At 51.8% G+C, this 12,072-nt stretch overlaps 3 protein-coding genes across 3 annotated transcripts; 2 read left to right on the top strand and 1 right to left on the bottom strand.

The window, feature by feature from the left end:
* Positions 1 to 496: 496 nt before the first annotated feature.
* Positions 497 to 2,946, top strand: JCM6883_000849 (uncharacterized protein; the record flags this gene model as incomplete). Its single annotated transcript, XM_076629857.1, has 5 exons — positions 497 to 1,419; positions 1,489 to 2,245; positions 2,313 to 2,456; positions 2,519 to 2,684; positions 2,744 to 2,946. The coding sequence occupies 5 exons, from the start codon at positions 497 to 499 to the stop codon at positions 2,944 to 2,946; spliced, it is 2,193 nt and encodes a 730-aa protein (XP_076490022.1).
* A 331-nt stretch (positions 2,947 to 3,277) lies between these two features.
* JCM6883_000848 (uncharacterized protein) lies at positions 3,278 to 5,650 on the bottom strand (the record flags this gene model as incomplete). The annotated part of the gene is made up of 13 exons (XM_076629856.1): positions 3,278 to 3,485; positions 3,550 to 3,583; positions 3,653 to 3,784; positions 3,846 to 3,949; positions 4,023 to 4,036; positions 4,105 to 4,370; positions 4,439 to 4,469; positions 4,529 to 4,774; positions 4,844 to 4,866; positions 4,926 to 5,073; positions 5,161 to 5,252; positions 5,325 to 5,486; positions 5,578 to 5,650. The coding sequence occupies 13 exons, from the start codon at positions 5,648 to 5,650 to the stop codon at positions 3,278 to 3,280; spliced, it is 1,533 nt and encodes a 510-aa protein (XP_076490021.1).
* A 1,982-nt stretch (positions 5,651 to 7,632) lies between these two features.
* JCM6883_000847 (argonaute/piwi family protein) lies at positions 7,633 to 11,870 on the top strand (the record flags this gene model as incomplete). Its single annotated transcript, XM_076629855.1, has 18 exons — positions 7,633 to 7,705; positions 7,783 to 8,437; positions 8,513 to 8,812; positions 8,881 to 9,115; positions 9,177 to 9,233; positions 9,380 to 9,791; positions 9,859 to 9,962; positions 10,030 to 10,159; positions 10,229 to 10,276; positions 10,346 to 10,510; positions 10,621 to 10,857; positions 10,958 to 11,021; positions 11,086 to 11,144; positions 11,209 to 11,300; positions 11,366 to 11,389; positions 11,462 to 11,505; positions 11,575 to 11,642; positions 11,713 to 11,870. The coding sequence occupies 18 exons, from the start codon at positions 7,633 to 7,635 to the stop codon at positions 11,868 to 11,870; spliced, it is 2,925 nt and encodes a 974-aa protein (XP_076490020.1).
* Between the last annotated feature and the right edge of the window lie 202 nt (positions 11,871 to 12,072).

Below are 12,072 nucleotides of genomic sequence, written 5' to 3'. Positions count from 1 at the left end.
TTACTTCGAAAATTCCGTGTATCACTTCCCTTGTCTTCACTACTACTAGTCGCTTATTCTCTCTCGCGCACTCCCCTTATCTGCCAATGTGTATCGTGCAAACACCTTTGAAAGGTTTCCAATCTCAAACGATCGAACGAAACTTTTGGAAAATGGCTGAAAGTCGCTTCGAATTTTCCGCTCTACTCTCCAGGTTCATTCCCTCGACACGAACGACGACTTGTTTACAGCTCAGCAGACGCTCCTGCGTCCAGTGTACTCGGTCGAATTCAACCGAACAACCTCTTGGATTCTCCCCCACCTCGACCCTCAGGATCATCCTGATCTACCCGCTGAAGACGTCCGCAGCCCACGAGATACATTATAGGACAACAACGCTATTCAAAAAACGACGTTACGAACTCCCCATCCTTCGGCAGAACCGTCTTCTTGGATCCGGACCACGACAGCAAGATTTCGATCAGACCCTGCCGGACTTCCGTGCTAGCGGAGGAGGATGTTCGAAGTGCCTCAAGCAACCTCGGCAGACTATCAGAGATCGTTAGAACGGAAGCAGAAGGGAGTGACAGGGAGAATGGGTCCGATCACTCCTTCGACGTCGGTTGAGGACCTCGGTTGGAAGGGATACAGCATGAACACGGAGAGTACAAGGTACACAAGTGATGGAAGGGACGGGAACGACGTTCGAAGGGCGGTAGCGGTCACTCCACCTCCTCGGAAAGATTCGATAAACGACCTTTCGTTGCTCACGACCTCGAGCAGACAAGCGAGTCCCAGAGCACACAACGACGATGGATCGCCAGTACGAACTCGTCAAGGTAGCCAACTTCTGAGTCCCGATCGATTGCCCCCACCGATTCCTCCCATTCTCGATTCGACTCCAGCCTCTCCTTCCTCGTCCCTACCTCGCGAACAAGGATCCCCCGTTGCTCCTCCCCGACTCAAATTCGTCACGAGCAACTTGTCGCCATCTCACAGTCCTCGCAACTCACTTCCGACAGCTTCAAGCAGCACCGGAAACCCTTCTCCCTCATCTTCGACTTTTCAAACTGCGAGTCGCGACGTCTCCTCAAAGACCCTCTCGGCTCAATCGACTCTTTCCGTTGCAACTTCGAACTCTTCGCATCTCCCCGTTCCTCAGACTTCCCCTTATCCTGCGTCAACTTCGTCTTTCACTTCCGACCCAGAAGTCACGGCAGGATGGATTCGAATGCTATATGCGAGATTGGAGGCACAGGGTGTCAGGGGAGACGGATGGGACGAAGGCAAAGAAAGAACGAGAGACGGGATCATCAATCGAGAAATCGCGGAAGGCGGGCAAAGTGCGATCCGTTCACTCGATCAACGCAAAAGCGTCGCAGCTCCGCTCAATCAGGATGAAGAGGCGAAAGCGGATCAAGTATTGCGACGGGTTGATCGGCAAGTTGACTATCTACTCAATCTCATTCTCGTTTCGCTGACCTGATCTCGTCTTTCTGGATTCGACAGATACGGCTTCTTCTCTCAATCGCATCCTTCCGCCGTCGCCTGTCAGCATAACCGACTAGCCACCCTCTCCGCGAGCGCCTTTGCGAATCTTCCCTCGCCAAGCGGTTCGACATCGAAAAAGGGCGCACGAAAATCCACCTCGACTCCGCCTGAGCCTCGACCGCAAATGAACCGTTCTCATCCGAATCGACAATCTACCGTCTCTCTCCTCCCTTCGAGCGCAATATCTCCTCAACAAACGGAACTCGAGACGAAGCGGATAGCGAAATGGTCAGAGATGCTCACGGTCGGTCGTCGAGATTCGGGAGGAAATGCACAAGATTGGACAGTGTCGTCGTCTTCGTGGTGGAGTGGACGGATACCGGGAGCTGGAGGAGGCGACAAGGGAAAATATCGAAAGTTTCAACGGAGAGTTTTCAAAGGGATTCCGGATCGATGGAGGAGAGCAGTTTGGGGTTTACTGATGGAGAGAATGGCGGAGGAAGTTGGGGCAAGAGGAAGAACACCAACTCTCGAACAACTCAAACGCGAATACGAACACTTCGTACAACTCCCATCGGCTCAAGACGTTCAGATCGATCTCGATGTTCCGAGAACGATCTCTGGCCACGTCCTATTCCACACTCGGTACGGTCAAGGTCAACGTGCGCTCTTTCACGTCCTGCACGCTTTCGGGTTAAGGAGCGAGAATGTGGGAGGTTATTGTCAGGGAATGGGTCCGATCGCGGCGACTTTACTATGCTATTTCGAACCAGAGGTGAGTTTCGAGCGGTCTTTCAGTCACATAAGAGTGTATGCCTGATCTGTTGCATTGATTCTTACAGCGAGCCTATGCTGGAATGTGCCGGCTCTTCGATCAGTATCAGCTCGAGAACATCTTCGAACCTGGATTTCCAGGCTTGATGGAGGTATTCTACGTTCAAGAACGAGTCATCGAGCTCCTCATGCCGGATGTTCACAAAGCTTTCGTGAGTCTCCTTCCCTTGCCTCAAGATTCGCTCGAGTCGAGATCTGACGATTCTTCCCACAGAACGAGCAATACATCTCCACCTCTGCTTACGCGACGAAATGGTACATCACGCTCTTCTCGAATTCTGTCCCCTTTGCGACTCAAGTTCGACTGTGGGACGGATTGCTCCTCGAGGGAGTCGATTTTCTCATCGTCACTGCTCTCGCTATTATTTGGCAGTTTCAGGGTGAGTGCGCTTTGACTTCGACCTATACGCGAGCTGACATGACCTTGACTCGCTTGTAGTCGAATTCACCTCCCCAACCGCATCTTTCGAATCGATCCTCTCGACTTTATCCTCCTACTTCGACGTCGAATCCGACGACGCTCTCCTCCGCTGGATCCGCAAAACTCTTCGCATCAAGGGTCTCCGGTCGAAGATGAAGCACTGGAGGGACGAGTGGAAAGGGTTTGTCGCAGATGGCTCGAGTGGAGCTCGAGTCACCTGAAGGTAGGTTTAACTCTTCAGTCACGACCTCATGCTGTTCTCGCACGATTGTTCAACTATATCATCTCTGCCAATTCATCTCGCATCTTTGTTTTACTCTTTCTCTCTCTGTTCGTTTGCGCGCAAAGAGAGTCATTTTTGTTCATTGGACAGCGATGGACTCTAGCGACGATGGTTGACAGGCTTGACGTGGGGCAACGACTTGAAGACGAGAACATGTACAGATCTGACTCTCGGGGAATCTTCGCATAGAACAGTTCAACAAGATTTCCCGGCGATGATACAACTGAATACGACAATGACTGAACCAATATAATAGAGATTCCCTCCTTTTACAACTTGAACAAGAATCCAGGATGACGCTGACCGAGGATCGCAATCTCGTCTGCAGTCTTGCCTTCGAGAACGTGATCGTGGTGACCAGCGGCTTTCTTCTTGTTCTGACGGAGCTGGTACAGGAGGAGGACGATCGAGAGGACAAAGATACCGGAGGAAGTTCCGAGGTTGATTCCGTTCGCGCGAAGGTAGCGAGGAGAGTCGCTGTCGTCGCGAAAAAAAGTCAGCGAGCGACTCGAAACGCAAAGAAAGCAAACCGGGGACGTACTCGGGAAGGAAAACCCAAGTAGCGATCAATCCACCTGAGCAACAAGGTAAGGATCGAGGTCAGGGGTGGGAACTTTGTCAAGAGACTGAAGCCGGAGACTCACCCAGATTTCCCATAAGAACGCATAGGCCGAGAGCTCCCGTCTTTGCCGAGTCGGACGTTGCGTTAATGGCGACGACCGCATTACAGAGAGGTCCGAAAGAGAACGCTCCGCATGCGACGATGAAAGCGGCAGCTAGAGAGCGAAAAAGCACGGATCAGAAACTGGTTCACTTTCGGGAGAGCGAAAAACTCACCGTATTTCACGTTGAGGTTATTCGAGGCGACAAACATGACATATCCGACGATCATGGGTACGGCTGAACCTATCATGTAGATTACGCGGCGATTCGTCTTCCATCTGTTAACGGGGACATCAAGGCAAGTTCAGTACAAGTCTGGCTCAAGCAATGAAGACGACGACGTAAACGTACGAGGCGTAAGGAACCTGTTTCCCATCGAAATAACGAGTCAGTTCTGCAGTGGAAAACACGGCAGAACGCGATGGGAACTCACGAGAAGAGTCAATCCAGCTCCGACGATGTATGGGGGAACCGTGCGAAGCTGCAACTCTATCGTCGACCTCCCGGGGAACAAAGTTCGGATAACGGTGGGTAAGAAGAACCCCAGTCCTTGTACGGTGATATTGTCGAGCAAGAAGATCATCGAGGTGATCAAGGTCGTTGGGTTGGTCATTGATTCGATCATAGCTTTTGTCGAGAGCGAGTCGATAACCTTTGGCATACCCACGTTGTCGATCTTGACTCGAGCGGCACAAAGAGCTATGAAGTGAGACGGAAGATGAAAATGTTAGTCGAGCGAAAGATCGTAAGCTTGATCCTCTGCTTACCCTTTTCTTCTTCGGTTAACCATTTCGCTTTCTACAGTCCGCAAAAGAGTCAGTCTAGCTCAAGGAGAGATGTTGAGATTGTAGCCTGACCTGGGGATCGTCAAACAGGATGAACCACGAGACGACGGCGATTCCCATGGTGATCAATCCTTCAATGAAGAAGATGTTTCGCCATCTCTCCGACGCGTGGAACGAGTCGATCTTGAGGATACCACTAGCAAGGAGCCCTCCGAAAGCTCCGGCCAGGGGGGCGCAGACGATGTATAAACTCAGCCGGAAGGCTAGTTCGGAGTTCCTGTAGAACCGGCTGAGATACAGTGCGATTCCTGGGAAGACCTAAAGACGTATCGAGAGTAGAGTCAGGCTCGAGTGCGAGTGGAAAGTTGTGCGAAAGGATGAGCTCACCCCCCCTTCAGCGAGACCGAGAACTGTGGAAGCGACAAATGAGTCAGGTCCTAGTCGTTACAGCAAGAGGAGGGAGACTCACGGAATCGAACGGCGATACCAGCGCCGAATGACTGTACGAAAGTCATGACGAACGAGAAAAGTCCGAACAAGAAGCACCAAGCTGCGATCATTTTGCCAACGCCGAGGCGCTTGTTGAGCCATTGAGCAGGCAACTCTCCGACGACGTACTACAGGTTGACACGAAGGACGTCAGTATACGGGGAGAATGGACGAAAAGAAAAAGGGAATCAGAGAAAGCGAGCAGAATAACGTACGGCAACGTAGAAGGAGGTCAACAAGATGTTGTAGTCGTATCCTACGAGGTTGAGATCCCTCTCGAGACCAGCCAAGCGGGCGTTACCGATGTCTGCGAGGCAAAAAATAAGAAAATGTTCGTTTAGCGACATTCGCGAGTGATGACCGGAGGACCGGACCTAACTCGCTCGATCCACGAAGCAGAACAGATAGATCAAAGCGACCGGAGGGATCAGGATCATGTCTAGTTTGCGTAGGAGGCGCTTCTGAGCTTGTTCGTCGATTGTAATTAGAGGATTTCCGAAAGCATCGGTCGCAACGTGACCGGCTTCAGCGATTTCTTCGACTGTGGAGGTATAGAGCCGATCAGCGGTTGAGTACGAAGAACAGAGCATCGGGCGATGAGTAGAACGTCGAGCGAGAAGAAGAAAACGCACGGTAGTGAACACTTCCCGCTTTCTCGTTGTCGGGATCTGAGGTCACCCTTGATGTCACTGGTTGAGACTGCATGGTTGTTGAAAGGGTCTCGAGTTGAGTCGAGCTCAGAGAAAAAGAGAAGAGGAGCAAACCTTCACTTGAGTCGATCTTTCGCTTCTCCCTCTTCTCTCTCTTCTCCCCACTTGCGCGAATTCGTTCAACCGGGGCCCCCTTTGTCGCACGTCGCCAAAGCGTTCAACCGATAGAGGAAAGAGCTCACGTGGACGACGAGCGAAAGGTCTCGATTTTGACAGAAAAACGATCGAAGACTCTTGGCGTTTCCAACTGCGAGAGACCGTTCAAAATATCCGAGCGGGGGTGTCGAAATCGCCGCAATGGAGTCCTCACTGCAGAGTACGTACGATACGGCGACTGACCGATTCGTCGTTCCGGCCGTAACGTTTCGACAGTTGTTGCGAGATCTCGCGAAATGCTGTCATAGCTCAGAACCTGCTGAATAGGAAGAGAACGAGTATCAATTCAATTTCGACTAGTCATTGCTCAACTGTGCAGATTTCCCTCGTCGACTGTAACCTCTTTCACAATCTTCCGAGCGACTGTGATCCGAGCTCGACCCGTCCCCATCGGAGTACGAAGTTCCCCTCGTTTGTCGTCGATACCTTTTCGCAAGAAACCGAGGAGTTTTGCCGAGAGAAGCAGAAGTTCCGTTTCCTCCCATGCAGTTGACGGCAGAGAAAGCGATTGAGAGTTGGAGCGACCCGCTGATTCCCAGCCACTACTCGAGGTAACGTCAGTAACAGGGAGCGAAGGAAAGAGCGAGAAGAGACGAACTGCCCAGATGACAAAAGTGAACCAACTGGTATCGCAGCTGAAAGCCGACGCTGCTGATCCACTCAGTTTCCCAGTCAAGGTCGACGCTCCCGAGCCAGAAACGAATTCCAAGGTAGTCAGCTCGGACAAGGCTTAACCAACGAGTCGGAAAAGAGGAGACCAACCAGAAGTTGCCCGTCGTACCGTACCATCCCCAGGCAAAGTAGCAGATCACATCAACGACACTCAGTATCTGCTCGAAGTGGCGAAAGTATAGTCAGCATTCGGTGAGTTGCGAATCGAATCGAAGACTTTCCAAGCTCACCGCACAAAGCACGCCTAGGAGACACTCGCTCGAAGCTGACCGGCAGCATCTAGCCGACAGCATCGCGGAAAAGGCACCTGCAGCGATGATACTTGACGCTGAGCCAGCGGTCGTCGCGATTGAGGAAGCATCGGCGGAAAACGAGAACGAGAAGTCGAGTAGGCTTGCCCACGAGTTGAACTGCATGGCCTTGTTCGTGAGCCCATAGCCAATCGAGGAATCTGAGGAGCACTCACGAGGCAAACTGCTGCGACAGGATAGAGGAAAACGAGGTTGAAAACCTGAAAGGAAGGAGAAATATTCAGTTTCAAGACGCCTCACTGCGATAGAGGGAGAGGTCTCACTTGTTCAGGTATCGCACATCCCATTCTTGACTCTTCGAACTGTACAAAGAGCTCGAAGGAAGCATGTCGAACGCGCTCAGACTCGAGAGCACTGTTCTCCTCCGATACTCGTCCGCGGACGATGGACCACGCGTCGGGCAAAGCAGAGCTGTCCCAGAGCAGCAGGCGAAGATATCATAACTCAGTAGAAGTGCAATACACTCGTACAGATAGATCATCTTTCGACTTTTGATCTGAGAAAGCTGTGCACGAGCCAGGGTTGATCCTCGAGGCCGCTCTTGAGCGCCAGACAGACCCGAAGCAGTTGTAGGTATCATATGTGCGTGCTTAGCTGAACTGCGAGTGACGAGACGAGAGTAGAGAGCTGTTAAACGAGTTTGATCTCAGTACTTCGTCCTCTCTTTCCCTCCTACCACTCACTCGAGATCTCACAACTCCCTCAAAAGAGTCTGTGAATAGCTGTCAATTGACTCTAGTAGTCCAGACAGTATCCCACTCGAGTTTCTCCCCTTTTCCACCTCTCCCCACCTCTCTCCCAACTCTCCTCTTCGACAACACACTCGAATTCGCCCAAGATGGAGGGAATCGAGGAATCGTTCAAAGCCATGAGTATGACGAGCTTCGGTGCTCCGACTGCTGGTGGTGTCGGTACGTTGATATCTCGTCATTGTCTCCCTTTTTTTGGTCGCTCTGACCTCTGTTTTTTCACTTCCTCTCTCGTCTAGCTCTCGCGAAACGTCCTGACAACGGTGGAGTCCTCGGCAAGAAACTTCAACTCTTCGCGAACGTCTACCGCCTTCGATTCAAGAAAAGTGGAACGACGATCTCTCACTACGACGTCGCTTGCAAAGTCATCCCTCCCGAACAAGCTGAAGGAGGTACGGCTCCTCCTCCTCCCCGACCTCAACAACCAAGAGCCGCTTCCGACACTGGATTGAACCGTGAAACTTCGAACGCGATTTGGGACGCCTTGGTCGCTTCGAACCCCGATGGACTCGGTCCTTCTCTCGCCTCGGCTTGCTTCGATTGTAGGAAGAACGCGTTCGTTCTCGGACGACTCAACATTCCCGGCAACGTCAAGACTTTCCGAGTTACGCTCGAACCCGAAGCTGAAGGTCGCGCTCCTCGTACTTTCGACGTCAAATTGCAACTCGCTCAAGAGATCGATCTCTCCGTCCTCGAAGCGTTCACGGCTCATCGTCAAATTGGAAACGTCGACGATCGAATGGCGACCGCGATCATGGCTCTCGATGTCCTCCTTCGTCACTCGTCGTTCCGCAAACCTGGAGTTATCGTCGGAGGTCAAGGTCGCAAGTTCCTCGATACGAAACAAGCCATCGACCTCGGTGAAGGTGCTCAAGTACTCGGAGGTCTTTTCCAGTACGTTCTCGTTGTTCTCTCTTTCTTCCTCTCTCTCTTTCGTTCTGACTCTTCTTCTTTCTCCTTCTCCTTTAGATCCGTTCGTCCCACGATGAATGGAGTCGTCGTCAACCTCGATACCGCTTTCTCTCCCTACATCACTTCGGGAAATCTCCTTCACGTTTGTCGCGCGATTCTCGGTCACGATCAACAAGGTGGAGGAGGAGGAGGACCGCCAGGACGAGGAGGATTCCGTGGAGGTCGTGGAGGAGGACGAGGAGGAAGAGGAGGTTTCGTCGGCGGTCAAGCTCAAGGTCCTCCGAAAACGTTCTCTGAACGAGACATTCGTGAACTTCGCCACAAACTCAAGACTGCCAAAGTTCGCTTGACTCACCGGTTCGTTCTCTCCTCTCTTACTCTCACCTCGATCTCGACTGACTCTCTCACGCTCTCGACGTGCTTAGTGACGACAAACGAGTCTTTCAAATCAAGGCGTTCGGTCAACCTGCCGGACAACACACTTTCTCTCTCGCTGGAAACGTCGCTGGAGGAAAGAAAGCTCCTCTTCCCGGTGCCGTCGCCGTCGCTCAAGCCGCCGCGAGAGGTGAGAAACTCCCTACGAAACGCGCCGAAGTCCCTGGAGAACGAGTCACTGTCGCCGAGTACTTCAAAACTCGTTACAACAAGATTGTCGATCCCGTGAGTCATCCCCCAGCTCTTCGATCGTCCTTCGGAGTGCTGATCTTGCCTTCACTTCCAGAACATGCCCGTGGTCGAACTCGCTGGAGGTCAATTCGTCCCTCTCGAATGTGTCGAAGTCAGTTTTCCTTTCTATCTAGTTACTGGCACCCTTCTACCTTGCTGACATGTCACCTTCTCTCTTCGTGCTCCCTCACTCTCTTCCTGTCCCTGCACTCTCTTCTTCGTCCGTGCTCACTCCCTCGGACTCTTTTCATCTCACAGCTCCTTCCTGGCCGCGGAATTCCTCCTACTCAACTCTCGTCGAACCAAGCTTCGAACATGATCAACGTTGCCGCCAAAGTTCCCGCTGAACGTCGTACCGCGATTGATCAAATTCGTCAACAAGGAGAATTCGGTCCAAACTCGAAAGCTGCCGCTTGGGGACTCGAGATCGAACCCTCGATGATGCCTTTGACTGGCCGAGTCCTTCCCGCTCCTCAAGTACAGTATCACCCTTCGAGTGGACGAGGAGCCAAACCTTTCGTCAACTTTGGAGCGTGGAACCTTCGAGATTCGAAATTCTACCAAGCGAACAAACCTCTCGAACGTTGGGGAGTCGTCAACTTCAGTGGTACTCCGGACCCTGTCATCAATCAATTCTTCGCTGCTTTGATGTCTCAAGCTCAAGCTCGAGGTCAGTATCTCTTGAACGTCGAATCTTCTCGAAGGACAAAGCTGACGATTTTGTTCAATCGATCTAGGAATGAACATCAAATCTCCTCAACCTCGTGTCGTCATCCGTGCCGCTCCCGGAGAATCCACCAAGGCTCCGATCTCGAGGGCTGCTCAAGCGATCGTCAACGATGTAAGTCTCCTCTCAACGTCTCCGATCAAGAAACCGAGAACTGACTCTTTCTCGTTATTTCTTGCAGCGTGCCAACCCGAGCCATCTCCCTCCTCAACTCTTGTTCTTCGTCTTGGCTGATCCGAAAGCTTACAACGGAGTCAAGCGTTCCGCTGCGTTCGACTTCCCCGTTGCCATTCCCTCTCAAGTTCTTCTCGGTTCGTCTTTCGTCTCTTTCTTCGCTCTTCGAGTTCGAAAGATACTGACGACACTTACACGACGCACAGCCAAGAAACTCTCGAACCCCAAGGGAGTTGATCAATACTGTGGAAACGGTAAGCTTCCGTCGAATAAACCTTTCCCTTTTCCTCGTCGCTAACTCTCTGCCTTTCCGACTTCTCTAGTCTGTCTCAAACTCAACCTCAAGCTCGGAGGAGTCAACTCGATCCTTTCTCCGAACGATCTTCCCAAATTCGGAACTTCGACGATGCTCCTCGGTGCCGATGTCTCTCACAGTACCGGAGCTGGTACTCCTCGCGCTGGAACAGACGCCGACGTCAACCCTTCGAGTGAGCTGTCCGCGAGCCATCACACGCGGGGAGCGAAAGCTGATCACCTTGAACCTCGTTTCTTCCCCTTCCCCCCTTTACCTTGAACCTCGTTCCTTGCCCCCATTCAGTCGCAGCCGTCGTAGCGACTACCGATGGTTCTGGCAACAAGTACTCGGCTCAGATCCGCGAACAGAGTGCTCGTACCGAAATTATTCAAGACATGAAGGAAATGACGAGTATTCACGTCAAGGAATGGTCGAGGCAGATGAAGGGACAACGTCCGGACCAGATTATTATGATGCGTGATGGGGTTTCGGAGGGCCAGTTGTCCGCCGTCGTTCAATCCGAAGTTCTCGACATGAAAGGTGAGTTATTCGAGCGATTTTGAGCGATTTTGGGGCGATTTTGGGAACCCGAACCGATTTGGGGAGCGCGATCTTCACTGACTTTCTACCTTATCGCTAGCTGCTTGTCGCGAGATTGATCCCAAATACAACCCAAAACTCCTCTATGTCGTTTGCGCCAAGAGGTCAGTCTTTGCTCTCTTCCTTTCTCACAATTTTCCGTGCTGATTCACCTTCGTTCTCATTCAGGCACAACATCCGCTTCTTCGCTTCGAACCCTGCTGATCAAGACAGGACTGGAAATCTCCGTGAGAATTGTTCCCTCTCAGTGCTTCGCTCGAAAAAACTGACTCGAACGTTCTTACCCTTTAGCTGCTGGTACTGTCGTCGACTCTGGAGTCACTCATCCTTACTTGTGGGAGTGCTACCTTCAAGCTCACGCTGGTTTGAAAGGAACCGCCAAAGTGAGATCCGAAACTTTCTCGTTCTCAACTCCGTTCTCATCAACTGACTTTTTCTCCTCTTCTAGCCTACTCGTTACATCTGTATCCTCGTACGTATCACTATCACTATCGATGCCTCTCGTTTTCAACATCGTTGCTGACGATTCACCTTCATCGCGTAGGATGAAATCGGTTTCACCTCGGATCAACTCGAAAAGTTGCTCAAGTAAGCCTCGTCTCGCTCCTCTGTATCTAGGGACCGCACTGACATGAGCTCTCTCGACTTGTCTCACAGCTCTCTCTGCTACAACTTCGGTCGCGCGACTCGTTCCGTTTCCCTCGTTCCCGCTGCCTACTTTGCCGGTTCGTTTCTCTCTCTACGTCATCTCGAGTCTCGCATCTGCCTCGATGCTGACTGGTCGGAAATGTGCAGACATCGTCGCTGGAAAAGCTCGTTCGTACGTCGAAGACGATGACACCTACTCGGTTTCCTCCGGAGCGTCTCGTCCCGTTCGTCGCGAAGCCAAATGGATCCAACAACAACTCGACAAGAACGGAGGTGACGGTTTCAAAGGTACCTGGTGGGTCTGATGAACGAAAGGAGTTCTCGCTGTCTCTCTCGCCTCAAATCAACAAAAAAGAAAAAAAGAAAAGTTTCGTTGGATGTGTTTCGTTTCTCGTTTTCTCGTTCTCGCAAAAATAGTCTCTCTCGTCGTTTGATCGGTTCCCTTCCTTCCTTTTGTTTCCGTTGTCTCCCCCTTTGCAATTCCGATTTCTGCCTTTCCGTTTCTAC

This window comes from Sporobolomyces salmoneus, assembly GCF_050403485.1.
Source record: "Sporobolomyces salmoneus JCM6883 DNA, S_salmoneus_JCM6883_v1_ctg7, whole genome shotgun sequence".
In the NCBI taxonomy this organism is placed as follows: domain Eukaryota; kingdom Fungi; phylum Basidiomycota; class Microbotryomycetes; order Sporidiobolales; family Sporidiobolaceae; genus Sporobolomyces; species Sporobolomyces salmoneus.
Note: the sequence above shows the minus strand (reverse complement) of the source record. Positions and strands in the feature narration are given on the sequence as shown.